At 38.4% G+C, this 18,767-nt stretch overlaps 1 protein-coding gene across 8 annotated transcripts; it reads left to right on the top strand.

Moving 5' to 3' along the window:
* The first annotated feature begins 1,652 nt into the window (after positions 1–1,652).
* On the top strand, positions 1,653–18,550 carry LOC6042666 (protein sprint). 8 transcript variants are annotated; one of them, XM_038260599.1, is made up of 13 exons: positions 1,653–1,782; positions 2,898–3,488; positions 3,576–3,738; positions 3,805–4,023; positions 7,400–8,419; positions 8,480–8,731; positions 8,793–9,915; positions 9,982–10,083; positions 10,158–10,355; positions 14,941–15,386; positions 16,981–17,352; positions 17,411–17,609; positions 17,875–18,550. In XM_038260599.1, exons 2-13 carry the CDS (start codon positions 3,088–3,090, stop codon positions 18,015–18,017), a joined length of 4,638 nt encoding a protein of 1,545 aa, XP_038116527.1. In that variant the 5' UTR covers positions 1,653–1,782; positions 2,898–3,087; the 3' UTR covers positions 18,018–18,550. The 8 variants fall into 8 exon arrangements, with proteins under 8 accessions (XP_038116527.1, XP_038116531.1, XP_038116530.1 ...); XM_038260603.1 differs by having other exon boundaries at positions 1,657–1,770; XM_038260602.1 differs by having other exon boundaries at positions 1,689–1,853.
* Positions 18,551–18,767: the final 217 nt, after the last annotated feature.

Below are 18,767 nucleotides of genomic sequence, written 5' to 3'. Positions count from 1 at the left end.
TCGTTCTAGTGATTTTGAATATATCAATGAACTTATTTTTTTAGTTTTAAGTTAGGATTAGTTGTTAAAGTGATTTTTTTTTTCTTTTTTTACCCAAATGTATTCGATTCAATGCAATAATGTAAAACAATTTGAAGCTAATAAATAAATGTGATCAGGTAATAATAAAACGAAAAATACAACAAAGATGAAGAGCATTAGGCCATACCACTTATCATGTAAAAGAAATGTAATTATTATAAGAATGTTCAATAAAGACATATTTAATTTCAAAAAAAAAACTTTCTACGTATTAATCTCCCATGGGAGCTTGTTCAAACACAAGTTGGTAAACTTAAGGGAAAAGGTTACCGTTTTTGTCCTTTAAAGCATCCGTTGCAAATATTTTTTGATTTTTATGCCACACTACTTCAATAGCGGGCTTCAAAAAAAATATTTTTTTCAAAAAACTTCATAATTTTAATGGAAATAGACGTGCAATTATTGAAAACTTTTTTAGATGATTTTTCTTGCGTTTATAATTACAGTTAGCATAAATGAATCTATTAAAGAATATGTGATTGTTTTTTTTGTTAAATTAAATACCAGTACCGCAAAAAGTTTTTTTTTAATCTTAAAATTAATAACTTCATAATAATTGTACTGGTGTGTAAGCATTTTAGTGTTTAGAAGTTGTTCAGTAAAAAAATGATTCATTGGAATATTGTTTCCATGGCTTACTGTTTCATTTTGTTTTCTTGTTATCGGTCAGAGTCGAGGGACACAATTTGAAAAATGGATAATGGGCTGCTTTGTACATAATTACTAAGCTAAGCTATTGCTCAAAAAATAAAAATAGTAATATTATTTATTTGCAATACCATGCGCCTCCAGCATTAACTTCTATGGAGACGCATGGTACTATAAGTTAGCGATGCTCATAAATCGCTTGATTTAGCATTTTGGAAATTCATTTTGAACGCAATTTCCAAACCAAATTGGAACTTTTTTTGCCGTTGAACTTTTTTTAATCGATGTGCATTGAGGTGGAGAAGCATGGTAGCTTGTTTCATAGTAGTCTGAGGATTTTTTGTCCATCAATTATATTGACATTAACTATTTGAGTGGTATTTAAATGTTTTACTAGATTTGTTTGAACATAAATGATGACTTCACTTTTTAGGGGATTGATCATCCCTATCATTACGATACACCAACACATTGCCACACGTGACAGTGGGCCAACAGCAATGTATCGTTTGGTATGTTCTATGTGCGTTACAATCAGCACACATAGATACCACGCAACATGGCACAGGGTAAATTGACTCACGGATGTAGACTGGCAGGTACGGTATTTCTTATAGGATTTTTAATGATGTTTCATTACTTTTGAAAAGTGATAAGTTATTCTAGGTGTCTGTAATTTATTATGGCGATATTATTAACTTTGTTGATCTACAATCAACTTTGAAAGTATTTTTGGTTGCCATGGAAACGGCAACGTTGCATAGATATCACGTAAATACGTACATTAAGGTGTATTTTTCTGTGTTAATCTCGAAATAATTTGTGCATATTTGTTCAACGATTCCCATTTCCCCCCAGCTGAAATGTTTTGATGGTTGTGTGACGTCGTCGTCGTCGGTGTGTAGCGCCGACATTCCAATTTGAACGTGCGCCGTACGCGAGCTGCTAGCTTTGCTGCTTTAGGCATAAGTCTGTGTGGATGGACCACATTTAGTTGCAATTGGATTTCGACACGAGCAGACGACGGGGACCGACGACCAGGTCTAGTTGGAGGTGCCTACACACTGGCTCTAATGGGCTGGCGAAACTAAACTTTCACTAAACTATCGATTGCGACGGGCAAGGTGGCGGATTGGTGGGCTTCAGGTTTTTGTGCGAAATGTTTTGAGGGGTTCTATTTTTAGTGATGGGTTTGGTGGAGAAATGGTTGTGCGAAATGGTGGTTCTTTCTTCTTTTTTTTTTGGAGGGATTGAAGTTGTGTCTAGTGACAATTAAGAATGGTGTATCTTGCTGCTCTGTGAATCAGAGTAGCTGAATGGAGGGTTTTTGGTGTGTTTGTGTGAGTTGAACTTCCCTTTGGTTCGTCGTCGTCGTTTGCGTGTGCCCATCCAAGTGTTTCTCTGATTGCGATTCAAGGCACTTTGGCGGCCACTGGCAGACACGCATCCAGTGCTGAAAAGTGCCACTTTAAGTGAATATCCGCGATTGATCTTGGGCGAATGAATGGGTGAAGTTGCAATCGGGTTGCAGTGATACTTGATTGCTCTGATGGAAATGTATTAGTGTAAAACGGCAGCCCTGAATCAACAAACAAAACATGTTATTATGCTACGCGTTCCACCCACACTAGCGCACGCCTACTGTGTCTCTCCCGTAACACCGCCCAACACACACACCGGCGCTCTATAGCATGAAATGTTGCAATTGTTTCCTTGGTGATTTCGTCGGCATATGGTGGGATGAGCCCAAGTTGAACCGTCATTCGTCTAGAGAGTGCTTTAATATTTAATGAAATGACTACTTTTTACATTTGTTAATATCGATCTATGGCGGTACGTGCCGGGGGATTTTCGGGCCTCGAAATGGATTAGATTTCTTTTTTTTTGCGTACACTCGGATGTATTTTAGTCTGATGCTACATGCTCGTTTGAATTAAATTCTTACAAGAATGAAATGAGGAAAAAAGGAACAGGAAAAAATGTGGTGCGCAACCATGCGACACCGCCTGTGATGTGATGAGTGAAAAAGAAAGTATGTTTGTGCGACGCCTACTACACTGCGTCTTAGTAGATCGCACAAACGGTTGATTTGGCTGGGGAATCAGAGCGAATCGAGTCATCATCGCATCGCGATGCACTAGCGTTCAATCGTGTTATCTGTTTTCTAGTGAATCGCAGCAAGACCGTCTATGTTGCTGCTGCAGCAGCATGTGTTTGTAGAAGGTAGATATCCCAGTCAGTGGAGAAGTGGAAGAAGTGCACGGCAAAAATAAAGAAAAAAGTCGCTCGTGGAGTGGGATTAAACGTTCGCGAAGAAGAAACAAGATTAACAACCACAACCACAGGCGCGGCTTAGCGATGCAGCAAAGTGTAAACGTGTTGAATGAAGGTTCTAATCCCACGGAAGCAAGAAATGGCAACGATATCGATCTGCTGCTGAGCGGCGGTGGCGGCGACTCTTTCCAACGCAACAACTTTGACGACAGTGTTAGAAATACTAGCAGCAGCACAGTCGCGAGTGATAAAAATATTCGACCTGCCTCGCTGCCAATTAAGAAATGCTTCAATTATACGGAGGAAGACGCCGTTGGTAGTGGTAGTGGTAAAGCTGACGATGAATTCGAGCTGAATCAGTCGCAAGCCGAGGCGGCATTCCTGAGTCCGAGCGAAGGTCACTTTTTCAAGCGCTATGCAGAAGTGTCCAAATTTAGCAGGAAAGACAACAACGCAGCAGACTGCCCCGCGAAGAATCGTCGAAGGTATGCAAAGCGCCACCACCCCAAAAATGGACTTGTTTCTTTGTGCCCCATCATAACCCGACACCACGCTTCTCGTCTCTCTCTCAGGTCGGATACGTCGTTTATGCTAGCAAAACAGAGGTTGTCCTCGTTCAGCACAACCGGCTGCGGAGTCGGAGGTCAGCAAGAAGCTAATGCCGAGACAATGGACGACGACCTGGCTCCACTGCTGCCCAGCAAACGCGAACTCTCGCAAGAGGATATCTATCATGTAAGAAAAATAAAACAACCCTCAAGTCATAACCTGTGCAATAAAACTAAACCTCCACACACACAGTCCCAGACGTCGCTGGTGTCCAGCTCCGAAGGGGGAATCCTCGCCGAAGGCGAAGAAACCTCCAGCGAGGACTCGCAGGTGTCGGACGGCAACTCGTCGCGCAGTCCCGCCTGCGTGCTCGGCCTCGTCGAGCGGCTGCTGCGGACGCATCCGGTTTGGTTCCTGCCCGGGATACAGCGCTCCGGTGCGGTGCATCTGCTGCAGGGAAAGGAGGAAGGGGTAAGCGGGCTTGTTTCTTTAAATTGAAATTGATGGAGACTGCAGCGTGCAGTCTTCGTTGTGATGGCATGAGTCACGGGCAAGCAACAGAGGCAGCTTCCTTTTTGTGGCGTAAAACGTGGTTGAGCAATTTATGAAAATAAGACTGATTATAGCCTTGCTATCTTCCCACGATTATGTGGAGCGCTTGACCGGATTGATGGTGGTCATGTGGAAATTGTTGTATTTAGTTTCAAATGATTCATAAAACTCTATAAATTTGATTTTTAGTTATCATTTTTTTCTCATAAGAACAATGTCCAAACTGCCGTTTTCTGTTAATTATTCTGGCAGGGCAATTTTATTTAAGTGTTGTTATTTAGATTATTTTTTTTATTACTTATTTGCTTTTTAAATTTTTTATCCAGAGTTTTTTATGCATTAAATTTTGGATTATTGGCGGCTGTGCTGCAACAAATTCGATTAAATCGTAGCATGGAATAACAAAAGCTCAAAAATCATATCTTTACGTAAATGGCTGAAGTCGGTTAACAATTCAGGAAATATAAAGAGTTTTTTGTCTAATAATTATTTAGGAACTTTTAAGAAATACTGGTTGGTGACTTGAAAATTTAAATTTATACCATGAGGTGCGTAAATCGCTACGCAAGGATGAAACTTCGTCCATTTTGTATCATAATTATTTCCATAGTTAAATTTAATTGTTTTATGTGCTTAAAAAGACAGTTACCAATTCAAAAGTGGTTTAAATATGAGCAGAAAATTTTACACTTGGTTATTTTTTTAGCAATGAAAATAGATCTAATAGATTTAAAAGAGTGCCTTAAAAATAAAAAAACTTAGATTTTTTTAAACAAATGATTGTAAAACAACTGTACAGGTGTACAATGCATTTTACAACATAATTTTGGTTATTCCAGTGTTAAAACCATGGCTTTTACTCTCAATTTATTTATTTTTTTAACAACCCATCCTAACCCTTCTTAAAACTTAACATTCCAACGCCCAAGGCTCCAAAAAAGTTGGAACGGTAACTTCAACTCAATGGTTCTCGGGCATAACTCAACCAATCAATATTATTCTTCTTTCCAGTGATTTGTTAGGATGTCTACATGATCCTAAAACTTTGCAGAACTTAATTTGATCAAATCTGTAATTTTTGCGATCAAAAACATCGTTCCAACTTTTTTTTTCACGTGTAAAAAAAATTCGCCAAAAATTCCGCGGAGGCAGTCATTTTAAAAAAGGTGGAACGATGTTTTCGGTCGCAAAAATTACAGATTTGTTCAAATCAAGTTCTGCAAAATTTAACCCAAGTAACATTTTTTTCCAGGAGTTCTACAAGAGCTCTTCAAGATAGCTACAGCATAGCAGTTTGGACCGCGGTAGGATAAAATTCTCTTCAAAACTTCTTCAGGAGTTTAGAAGAGTACTTGAAGAGAATTTTATCCTACCGCGGTCCAAACTGCTATGCTGTAGCTATCTTGAAGAGCTCTTGTAGAACTCCTGGAAAAAAATGTTACTTGGGTAAGGTAATGATCATCTAGACTTTCTTACAAATCACTGGAAACAAGAATCGTCCCGATTGGTTGAGTAATACTCGAGAACCAGCGAGTTGAAGTTACCGTTCCACCTTTTTTGGGAGGCTTGGGCGTCCGTGTAAGTTGGACATGCGTTGGGCGTTCCAGTGTTAAAAAAAATATTTTCATCGGCTTAATTTTAATCAAATATTTTTCTGCGTTCAGTTGAAAAATAAAATATTATTAGACATATTCAACTGGTAAAATAGTAGTTTATGCAACAAGTTGCGAAAAGAGGATTTTTTCAGCACGAGTCGCACATTTATCATACGAGGTTCATCGAGTTGGATAAATACGACGAGTGATGAAAAAATCAAGTTTTGCAACGAGTTCCATACAACGTTTTTTGCAATTCCGAAAACACCATTTGAACAGAATTATAGGATAAATGTCCATGCATTGAGTCAATGAATCGTTTAATTCAAAAAATGTTGAAAAATATAACTTTTCGAAACAAGTGCTGAAAAGTTCAACTTTGCAGCATCCATTTCAGTGCTGAAAAGTAGAACTTTTCAGCATTTGTTTTGAAAAGGGTTACTATTCGATTCTGTTATTTTTGGTACAGAAAAGTAGGCTGTTTCGTCGTTCAAGAATGACAGGAAAAGTAATTAGTTTCACGACGGAATTGCAAAAATAATATATTAACATGTTGTTGAGGTGGTCAGCTGCTAAAATAACTTATTCAATAACAATTCAATAACAGAAAAATTGTACTGAAAATATCAGATATTGTTATTATCTGAATAACAACAAACCCACAAAAAATAACAGATAAAAAAAACTTGAGCGAAATAACTTCTTGTGTTATTTTTAAATTACTCAAATTTTTTCGATAAATTTGTGTCGATAACATAAATTATAATTAGGCATTCGTTGGAACATGATGATTCTAAAACAAATTTGATATGATATGTTTTTTTGCAATTCCTTTTTCAGTCATTCACAAACAATAGCACAATTTAGAACAAATTTCTGAGGATGGTGGGGCAGTTGCCCCATGTTGCCCCACCCTGTGCACGCTAGGGTTCTAAAACGACCAAACATAACACAATCAAAAAGTGCATAGTTATACTTTTCAGCATTTAAATTGGTGCTGATAAGTTGAACTTTTCAGCGCTTGTATCAAAATTAATACTTTTCAATACTTTTTTGAATTGATTGGTGAATTGACTAAACACATGGACATTTGACTTAACAGTAATTTCAAAGGGTGTTTATTGGAACGTCTATAAAGACAGGGAATCCCATATTTTATAGGACCTTTTCTGAGCTCTATGTTTGCATTCAGTAATCTCTCCGTTTGCAAAGTTTTGAAGATTACCCTAAAATTTTAATGCTACCTGAATTCAAGACCATGCCTTCGTTAAAAAAAAACCCTATGACTCATAGCAGATATTTTTTAAAGTCATTGTCAACGCTGCTGATTTTTCTTCATGCTCCGTATGAGTTGAGCTCCTTTAAGCTTTTTCAATCGGTAGAATTTAGTTTTTATATTAATTGTTATGTAATAACTCATTTCGAGTATAAATGCTGTGGAATCATTCTAAGAAACCATGCGCCTCCTTGGATTCATTCTAAGAAACAAAGATTCAATGGAGGCCTTGGTCGCTCAGAATGTAGTCTTAACGTTTATAGTTAAAAATTGAGCTTTTTGATCTCAACCGGAGGCCGGAGATGTAAAAAAGTTTAATTCTGTCAATTGGAACAGCTTCAGAGCATGACGGAGAATCAGCAGAATTGACTTTCAAGATGTTATATTTTTAAATTTAAAATTAAATTCAAATTACCTTCCCCAGAACTTCATCGTTCGTGGCTCCAGTCAGTCCAAAACGATGGCCGTATCGGTGCGTCTCCCGGTGGACACCGGACCGTATATCGAGCACTACTTAATCCAGTCCAACGACGGGCAGCTCAGTTTGGAGAGTTCGCGCTTCAAGTTTGAATCCATTCCATCGTTGATTGCCCACTACTCGCAGTGTTGTGATGAACTTCCCGTTCAACTGTGTCTTCCGAAGGCGCTGAGAGAGGCCAAAAACCGACAGCAGCTCTCCTCGCTGGCCCTGTTGGGTCAGGAGTTTTGGCGATACCCGATGGCATCGCCAAAGCCGAAAACCGTACTATCTGCCAACTCTAGTCATCTGAACACGCCCTCGGATGCCACGCAGTCCAGTGGCATCGGGTTGACGTTCAACAAGCAAGTGCATGCGAATTTTAATCATTTTGGAGGCCAGGAGGCCAACACCAGCTTCATCGGTCCGGGGGAAACTCCCACGGACACCATATCAACGCTGAGCAGCTTCACCGTCGGACCTGGCCAGCAGCTGCTGAGTCCGGAATCGATTGACAGTGCTGTGGTAATTTCCCCCACTGACCCGAATCAAACGGGCATCATAGGGAAAACGAGTACTTTCAAGTCGAAACGCCCGCTACCGTCACCCGGTGTGGCGTCGTACGACGTTGAGAAGCAGATCGATCTACTTAACGCAAACCTGTTCAGCTCCAGCAGTAGTGACCATGAACTGAAGATAAGCCAGCTGAACGAAGTCATCCATACTAGCACGTTGGAGCGGCAGTTGAAAACGCCACGACCAACACCGCCGAATACGCTGAACATTAAGCCAATTCGGAGTCCACCGGCACCTCCGGCGAGACGGCTGAAGCCACCGAGTGCGGCTAGCACCCCGAACGAACCGAACCAGCTGTTTTCCAACAATATTACGGTGACCACAACGGTGACCTTCAGTGTCGACAATCACACAAATGCGCAAATCATCGAGCTGGTCTCGCCGGCCGAGAATAGCAAGAATTTTACAACGGTAAGTGGGATAAAAGAACGTAATTTGAAATCAGTTATAAGAACTTGTTGCAATTTCCAGTTCCAGTCTACGGCGGCTCGTCTTCCACCGGATGGAGAGTGCCACGGAGGTTCTCTCGTAAAGTCCCACGAAATAATCGAGTCGGAGTCTTTGTCGAATATGATGGCCATTCAGTCGCCGCTTTGCAGCAGCAATAACGGAAACGGACTGTCGTTCCGCAAGGTTCCTAAAACTGCAGAATCCAGCTCCAGTTTCGCCCACACTAACCGTACTAGCAGAAGAAGCAAACGAATGGAGTCGAAACACTATCAGGTTTGTTGTTCATAGAATTGATTGGAAATTTAATCTCGTAATACTCACAATCTTGTTGCAGGAATCGGATATTCTGGAATCTCCCTCAGTGTACTGTCGAAGCAATCTTGGTGATAAAATTAGTGACTATGAAGATATCTGGACTCAGGACAACAACGGCAACACAACGTTGGTTAAGGTGGACAAGGTATCCACCTTTAAGCCAGCAGTAGACAAATCTGTAAATCTGTTGTCACCAGTGGCACACACCCCGGTGGCAGATCCTCCGGGGGCGTTCAGTGACTTTCCCAAAACACCGATCCTCTCGTCGTTCAGCACGGAAAGTGTCCATCTGAGACACCACTACAGAGATGCCAGCAGTGACCGCAGCACTCCAACCGAGCAGCACAGGAACACGGTGCTGAAAACCTTTTCGCCGACTCCAACTCCAACTCAGGAAAAGCCTTTGCACAATCCCATGCTGGAACCTCGCTACAGGATGGGATTGTGTTTCCCAAACGTAACGAATCGATGTGACTTGAACGGGAATGATAACCGGAACGATATGTCTCCGGTGAATGTTGGTATCCTTCCTGCCAGCAAACAGGACAGTCCGTTCTACGCCGATCCAGCGGACGTCCTGAACAGTATCATTCGGAGAAGTCCGTTCAACAGGTCGACGATGCTTCCAAACAATCAGCGCCACTCGGAACCGCCCAAGCAGCTTCTTTCGGGCATTGATTCACAGTCCCCTCTCCCGTGGGCCGCGATCGAGCAGGACGCAAGGTACAAGAATCAACTGGCGGCATCGCTGGACGAGCTGAAGAATCCCAGACACGCCCCGCAGCCCAAGTTCGTAGACAAGTTGCACTTTGACCGGCTGTCACTCGAGCAAACCGAAGCCAACGACTACGACAATGACTTGCGCTGGATGACTGATCAAACAAAGTCTGATGCGGCGATCCAGAGGAATGTCAAAATATTGACCCAGGGCCAAGAGCTGCTAGCTGATAACCGAACCGTAACAGTACATCAAATAATTGCCAAACGATTGCCGCATCTCGATTTGCCAGAGCTGCCAGCGGCAAATGGAGGCACCAGCGTATACCCTGACGAGTCCAAAAACACCGTAGAAAACGGATCGGGTACCTTGACCCGCCCGCAGCGAAAATCTGCCTACGATAATGTGGAGAAACATGGTGCAGGTACGAGGACGCCTTAATCCTTCAAATCCTAAGGAGTAATAATTTCTATTTTGGTTGTTATTTTAGGATACGCATCGTCCCTGATCAACAGTGCCCAGTCCGACGATGGAACCGTCTTCTCCGAACCCTGGGACAGTTCTCAATGGGACAGCTTCCTACCTCAGGACAGTAAGTGTATCTCTACCCGAAAAAAGGGTTAAACGACCTCCTAAAATCGAAATTGTTTTATTTTACCTAATTAGGCAACGCCGCCGACACGATTCCGATTGGCGACGGGCAGCAGGCAGGTAAATCGTGCGACCGGTACGGATCTCGGAACGAGTTGTCCTCGTACAACAGTCTTTCGTTGCGGCGGGAGGTGCGCGTGAAGAAGTCGAGCCCATCGCAGAAGGTGGCGACCATTTTGCGGTCGAGAAGCTGCCGGGATCGGGAGATATTATGTGAGTATTTTTTTTTCAACAGTTTTGTTCTTGAGTTTGAGTTAGTTGATGGTCAATTTTAGTCAATTTAAAATTAGCTGCTTTTGGTCGATGCTAGTTAAAGAATTATCTTATTTTCGATTTACTAAATCTTGAAAATTTAAAATTTGTGTATTTTAAAATTTCAACATTTTGGTTTTATTTAAAAATATTAAAATTGTAGAGTTAAAAAATTTTAGAATTTTAGAATTTTAGAATTTTGGAATTTTAGAATTTTAGAATTTTAGAATTTTAGAATTTTAGAATTTTAGAATTTTAGAATTTTAGAATTTTAGAATTTTAGAATTTTAGAATTTTAGAATTTTAGAATTTTAGAATTTTAGAATTTTAGAATTTTAGAATTTTAGAATTTTAGAATTTTAAATTTTAGAATTTTAGAATTTTAGAATTTTAGAATTTTAGAATTTTAAATTTTAAATTTTAAATTTTAAATTTTAGAATTTTAGAATTTTAAATTTTAGAATTTTAAATTTTAGAATTTTAGAATTTTAAATTTTAGAATTTTAAATTTTAAATTTTAAATTTTAGAATTTTAGAATTTTAAATTTTAGAATTTTAGAATTTTAAATTTTAGAATTTTAGAATTTTAAATTTTAGAATTTTAGAATTTTAGAATTTTAAATTTTAGAATTTTAGAATTTTAGAATTTTAGAATTTTAGAATTTTAGAATTTTAAATTTTAGAATTTTAGAATTTTAGAATTTTAGAATTTTAGAATTTTAGAATTTTAAATTTTAAATTTTAGAATTTTAAATTTTAAATTTTAGAATTTTAAATTTTAGAATTTTAAATTTTAGAATTTTAGAATTTTAAATTTTAAATTTTAAATTTTAAATTTTAGAATTTTAAATTTTAGAATTTTAGAATTTTAAATTTTAGAATTTTAGAATTTTAGAATTTTAGAATTTTAAATTTTAGAATTTTAAATTTTAGAATTTTAGAATTTTAGAATTTTAAATTTTAGAATTTTAGAATTTTAGAATTTTAAATTTTAGAATTTTAAATTTTAGAATTTTAGAATTTTAGAATTTTAGAATTTTAGAATTTTAAATTTTAGAATTTTAGAATTTTAGAATTTTTTTTAGAATTTTAGAATTTTAGAATTTTAGAATTTTAGAATTTTAAATTTTAGAATTTTAGAATTTTAGAATTTTAGAATTTTAGAATTTTAGAATTTTAGAATTTTAGAATTTTAAATTTTAGAATTTTAGAATTTTAGAATTTTAGAATTTTAGAATTTTAGAATTTTAAATTTTAGAATTTTAGAATTTTAGAATTTTAATTTTAGAATTTTAGAATTTTAGAATTTTAGAATTTTAGAATTTTAGAATTTTAGAATTTTAGAATTTTTTAGAATTTTAGAATTTTAAATTTTAGAATTTTAGAATTTTAAATTTTAGAATTTTAGAATTTTAGAATTTTAGAATTTTAGAATTTTAAATTTTAGAATTTTAAATTTTAGAATTTTAGAATTTTAGAATTTTAGAAATTTTAGAATTTTAGAATTTTAAATTTTAGAATTTTAGAATTTTAGAATTTTAGAATTTTAGAATTTTAGAATTTTAGAATTTTAGAATTTTAGAATTTTAGAATTTTAGAATTTTAGAATTTTAGAATTTAAGAATTTAAGAATTTTAGTATTTTAGAATTTTAGAATTGTAGAATTTTAGAATTTTAGAATTTTAGAATTTTAGAATTTTAGAATTTTAGAATTTTAGAATTTTAGAATTTTAGAATTTTAGAATTTTAGAATTTTAGAATTTTAGAATTTTAGAATTTTAGAATTTTAGAATTTTAAATTTTAAATTTTAGAATTTTAGAATTTTAGAATTTTAAATTTTAGAATTTTAGAATTTTAGAATTTTAGAATTTTAGAATTTGAGAATTTGAGAATTTTAGAATTTTAGAATTTTAGAATTTTAGAATTTTAGAATTTTAGAATTTTAGAATTTTAGAATTTTAGAATTTTAGAATTTTAGAATTTTAGAATTTTAGAATTTTAGAATTTTAGAATTTTAGAATTTTAGAATTTTAGAATTTTAGAATTTTAGAATTTTAGAATTTTAGAATTTTAGAATTTTAGAATTTTAGAATTTTAGAATTTTAGAATTTTAGAATTTTAGAATTTTAGAATTTGGACGAGTCCAAATTTTAGAAATTTCATATTGTCAGTTGCACGTGCTTTTCAGTACAAAATACAAAATTTTGATGAAATTTCGTTCAATGGGCTAATTTTGGTCCATGATCACGAATCAGATGCCATTTTTTTATAGCTCGTGACGGATACGCGGCACGTCCCCTTTTATTATTGAACATGCGAAAAAACACGTTGGAAATTTGTTGTCAAAATGACTTTTATTTAAAATTGGATGCCCAATTTGAACAAAGATTAAAATGTGAATCTGAAATGAAATATTGGAGAAAAACCATTCGACCCTGTTTAAATATTTTTGAAAAATTCAAAGTACACGTGGTTCTAGGGACCCTAAACTTCATTCTTACCCTCGAGTTGAACCTGCGCAGAAATTTTGTTGGACGGTGTTATAAGTTACTGGAGTCATCATGCGTTTGCATATTGTTTTCTTTGTAAACTTGTTTTAAAATTTATTCATCAAGATGTGATTAATTAATATGATGTTGAACATTAGTCACAACAAGTTATTCTTTAGTTCGCTAAGCCATAAAGTCATACAGCTTTGCGTTTCCATTCACCCTGCATGTTTGAAACAATCTCAAATTTTATTGCGTCTCACACTTCGATAATGTGCACCATCATCCCAATGATAAACACGCTGTTCAAACTACCCGGAGGCACACAAACAGAGAGAAAAAGGAAACCAAGGACGTCGCCACACGCATTCATCAATGAACTGCTTCCGTCCGGTGTGGTCGTCTGCTGTGCCGGAATTTGTCTATTCGCTACGACGCCATTACTCATTGTTCTGATGGACCCAGATAAGTGTGCCGCCGCCGACACATAATCCACTTTTCCTCCCCAGCAGTAGCTAGTTGAGTAGTTTGAGCGTCACCATCAATCAGTGTGCAAGCAAAAGCTTTTATTTGCCAGGACTCAATACTAAACTCAAGTCGATGAGTGAGTGAGTGAGAGGAGAGAGATTGACTACCGACGAGAAAAACTTTCGTTCTGTTCGTTTCTTTGTTTCGGGAAGATATTTGGACGCTGGGACCGAGAGGTGGGCGGAGCAAACCTGTGATTTATGCTAACTTGAGGACATCCGCATGGTACTTGAGCTTCAGTCTGTTGGTTGGGATTAGAGTGTGAAGACGGGTGTGTGACTTAAGTATGCGCCGTAGATCTTGAAGTGAGGCCTTATTCTCTGTGCGTGGATCGTCGGGGTGATCGTTCTGATGAGAAACTTTAAATTTCGACGATTCCTGCAATCTGGAAAGAATCGTTTCTCGATCAGCCATGAGGTCGTTCAAAAAGTGGTGGCTCGAAAGGTTCGCGAACCGGAATAAGGGCGGTACGGACGGGGCGAATGGATTCGCTCGAGTAGATTCCATTATAAACAACGCGTCTCGTCAGCGTTGGCCGTCTAGTAGTGATGTTGCTGCCGCCGTCGCAACTAACGATAATCGAAACGGCAAACATGCTGATAAAAGTGGCGATGCGCTGCTGCTGGACGCTCACTGCAGTCATCATCATCGCCATCGTCAGCCGGGAATAGATAACAACTGTTGCTCGCTGCTTGGCATCAGTCTCGAATATGGGGTGAAGACGGTCAAAAGTGTGTCCACGATCAGCCTCGACGACCATCTGATACTCGATGAGTACGAGATTGTCCAGTTTGAAGATATTGCCGACTACCGACCCGCGTCCAAGTTAGACCGTCTGTTCTACCTGGGCAGTAGAATCGAGTATGGACTGACTCTGCAGGAGGTTCGAGCAGCCGAGCAGCACAAACCTCCAACACTAGCAAGTGAGTCGAAGAAATCTGCAAAACTCAGAAGAAAGGTCAGACGGCTAAAGTTGGACGTTGCCGATGCCCTGAACCGATCCCTGATGGGTCCTCTGTACCAAGCTCAGAAAACCGACTCGGATGTGTGCGAATCATCGTACTCCGAAGTGGGCGGCAACACATCGCTGGACAGCTGCGATTCGCTCGACGTCCAGATGCACTTTGGCTTGAGTGATTCCGGCAACATCATAATCGACATTGGCCACATTCAAGAGCAACGTGGCGAGGGCACCTACACCAAGAAACGCACCCAAAAGTTCCTCCGAAAGCTCGACTGTGGTGAAGAGGCGTTCGAGAGTACCAAGTTTCGCACCACCTGGAAACAGTGGATCCGCAAAATCCTAATTTGCTTGATGTGCAAACCCGAAGGTATGTCCAAAACGTGTCCCGGAACCGTGCTGGCCACACCGCGACCACTCATCCTGACGCTGATACTCCCCTTTGAGATAAAAGATTAAACCCATAAATCATCGCCACGATACCGTAAGCCTCGAGCCGGGCTATTTGCGTTACTCTCGGTCCCATCACTCTGCCACTAATCCCACCCAATGTGTTTCTATTTTCAGGCCACCCTCGCAATAAGACTGTTTTCAGCGGACCGGGCGAAACGATCGGTACTTACGCGCTGTCGTTGGCCGACGACACGGAGTCGACCTTCTCGCGGAATATATCAAACTTCATATCATGCACCAAAGAGTCCAAGGCGGCACCGCAGGTCGTCATGCGCAACATGCGGCAGTTTATGAGCGGGATGAAAAACTATCTGGTGAAGCACGGCGAGGGTGAGTTCGCCAACGAGGTCCAGAAGGCGCGATCGCAGCTCAAGTCGGACGAGTTCCTGAACCTGGACTCGATCCTGGAGGAGGTGATGCATCGGCTGGTGATTTTGCCGCTGCGCGAACATCTGTACGGGCTGTTTGTGGATTATTACACCCAGTCCGGGGACATCCAGGTGCTGGTGGAGAAGGTGAAGCAGGCATCCGGTCGGGGACCTGCGGTGTTCGGGATTAAGGTAGGTTGATATATGGAAAGGGGATCACCAAGTTTGGGTAAAGATGGCGGAAATTTGCGAAAACATTTTTGTAGCTTTAAATTTCACTGAATTCTCCTTTTATAACTGCTACGGACAAATTAAAAAAATTTGATTATTTTTGGGAAAGTTTAAAAAAAAGGTATCGAAATATTTTTCATGACAAATTTTTCAAATCTAAAAACATTTTTTTTTTTTCAAAGAATTAGAGACTTTCTTATAAATTAGTGTAAGAAACTTTGAAGATTTACCTGTGGTAAAGATAAAAATCTTGAGTTTTATTAAAGGTCTTATAAACTATTGTCTTTCATATATTTATAGGACCTAATAAAAAAAGCTCTAGAATTAAAAAAGGAATTAGAAATCACTCAAAATAGCACTCAATTTCCAAATGCTGATACCTCAGCAACTAACGATCTGATTTTCAATGTTAGAAAATGAAACAAAAATTTCTGATCTTAAAACTGAATTGAAACTCAAGAGTCACATTTGAAAAGGGCCAAATTCTACACCTTTGTAAAAAATTTGAACTTCAAGATAACATTTGACATGATTTTTCGAAAGCATTGACGTCAAAAATATTTCTAAATTTGCACTGTAAAACAAGAGTCCTGATTTTCGGTTAAAACATCAAAAATAACTCACCCATCGCCGAACGAATCTTTGCCGACTGAAGCACGCCAGCACTGCAAGCGACTTGGCCAATCACACAGCGATACAAATAGATATGTTCAGAGAGGAGAGAATCTAACAAAATACCAGCGCGCAGCTCAGTTGGCCTGCACGGCCTCAGTTTGCCGTAAATTTGAATTTGGCATGGAGCAAATTGCTGTCAAATGTGTCTTTGATGTTGAGTTAACAACAAAAATTGCAAAATAATTTTGATAGTATTTATTGATCGCAGACTAATTTAAGTTAGCTTTGAGCGACATAGCGTATCTAGTTTCTCTGAGCCATTCGATGTACTGACCGATTCGAGTGAGAGGGAGGGTAAAAGAGAGAGGAAAGAGTAATCGGTAGCGATTGAAAGTGACAAACGGTCAGAGCAGTTTTGTGTCGTGTTCAATTTGTGTTCGCTAGTTGTTGAGTCTTTTTGGAGCAATCAGGACTCTTGCTGTAAAATCAATTTGAAATCAAACGACTATCTTTTGTTGGTACTATTAACCATTTTCAAGTTAAATTGTACCGATTTCAAGTGTCAAAAAATTGTCTGATTTCCCGATTAAACATATTAAAAAAAGCAGAATTTTGCTTGTATAGGTAGGCACTGGGCTATTAGGTTTTACGCCGACTCGGTTTTTAAGTTAGAAATTTGACAGCTTGGCTGCACTGTTTACATTTTTTGCACGTGTGTCTCAGTAAAAATGTGTGTGCGTGTGCGCTCGTGACGTCACGCTGTAAAACCTTATTGATTGCGCACTGCTGTTGGTTCTAACGAAAAATTGGCTGTCTTAGCAAAAGTTTTGGCAAATATCAGCAAAATCTGTTCTGATTTGGTGATAAATTTCCGTTTCGCGCAATGGTGAATTAATGTTAACGAAGAAAACTTAAATCCCCTCTACAATAAAAACAACAGAACACCGTCATCCCGCCAAGTGCGAGCGCGTTACGCCAGATCTCCGCCCTGTTTGTCCGTCTTCAGGAAACGGAACTACCGCTGGAAAAGCTCGATCTCCTCCTCACAGCGGTGTCTGCCATCTTCGAGTCCACCGCCAGCAGTATAGGCCAGCAGCTCAGCGCGGATGACTTCCTGCCCGTGCTCGTACTGGTCGTGGCCCATTGTGGTTTCATCGGTGCCGAAATCGAAGCCGAGTACATGTGGGGACTGATTCAGCCGTCGCTACTCAGTGGAGAAGCCGGGTATTACTTGACCGCGCTGTGCAGCGCCGTGCACGTGCTGAAGAACTTTTCCCTGCACGATCACGAAGGAATCGCTGGGTCGATGGAGGTAAGTCTACGTTTCTATTGCAAGTTGAATTCGATATCACTATTTTTTCTTCCAACAGTGGGTGTCGTCAACGCTTCCGGAATGTTCGTCGGTGCTGCGTGTCATCATTCCGGATGAGTACAACGGGTCCATTCAGACGCGAACGCTTCCCATTCGGCCGCACACAACCACGAGGGAGGTCTGTCGAATCATTGCTCACAAGGCGAGAATTACCAACGCTCAGGATTACGGACTGTTCAAGCTGATCGATGGAGAAGGTTTGTGATGGCACGGACAAAACAGGCGTAAATCTATTTTAAAATCTGCAATTCAACTGTCAATTTGAATAATCGGAAACTCACCACGGCGATTTTGAATTCACCACAGCTCGTTTACACGCAATTGACAGCTGTGCACTTGTTGACATCTAGATAGCTTTAGTGAAAAGTGATTGATGAGCATTCGATTGAAATGTTCAATGATTTACGTCTGTTTATCCATGGTGATGTAAACATGTGAAATAACTTGAACTTTCTATTTTAGAAACTCTTCTACAAGACAACGAGTGCCCCCAGGACGTGCGCATGGCGGCCTGCGGAAAGCACTGCATGATAGCCTACAAGCGGGTGGACGCGAAAATCGCCTGGCCTACTGTTATGCCAACGACTCTGACTGATAACCAATAGCACTACGGATAAAAGTTTCCAAAAGTAACAAGTTTTATTTATTCGATTCATGCACAGAAAAAAAAAGAAGGAATGGTTTCGTATGCCGCAAAACAATAGCAGATAACTGTGACAATTAAGAAAATATATATATATATTCATATATTTATTTTTACCGATAATATAATTTCCATCTGTAATAGCTTTTTGTTAATGCTTGCTAATGAAGTACGATAATTTTGTCAATTTTATTGGCTCAACACGTGTAATCGAGCCCCCAACAAAAATACGAGAGACATAGCTATGAAATTCTAAGAAGGACTGAATCATTTCGTAAATACACTTCAAATATACCTGCTATCGAGTTGTGTGATTAAAACATCGAAATTTCGCTTAGCTTAGTCCCACACTAATTATACCAGGACAAAGTAATTCCGATTATAATATTTTTGCAACATCCCACAAGCAGAGTGAAAAAATGTCCTGTCATTTATCTAACCGTATAATATAATCATTTCACATCTAAGCATTTTTAAAGTCATTGTCAGGAACTGTTGATTTTCATTTTTAACTGTAACAATTGGACTCCTTGAAGCTGTTTTAATCGACAAAGTAAAGTTTTTTTTTCATTTCCGACTAAACAAATAGCTCAAATTCCTGGTGCAATAAAATCATTTTGTAAAACTCAAAAAATTTAAAATTACTGACTTTTTGAAATTTTATTATTTTCAATTTTTGGTTTTTCAAAAATCAAAAAAATATTTTTTTAAG

Source organism: Culex quinquefasciatus, chromosome 3 (genome assembly GCF_015732765.1).
Source record: "Culex quinquefasciatus strain JHB chromosome 3, VPISU_Cqui_1.0_pri_paternal, whole genome shotgun sequence".
Lineage (NCBI taxonomy): Eukaryota > Metazoa > Arthropoda > Insecta > Diptera > Culicidae > Culex > Culex quinquefasciatus.
The sequence above is the reverse complement of the archived record's forward strand: the minus strand, read 5'-3'. Positions and strand labels throughout refer to the sequence as shown.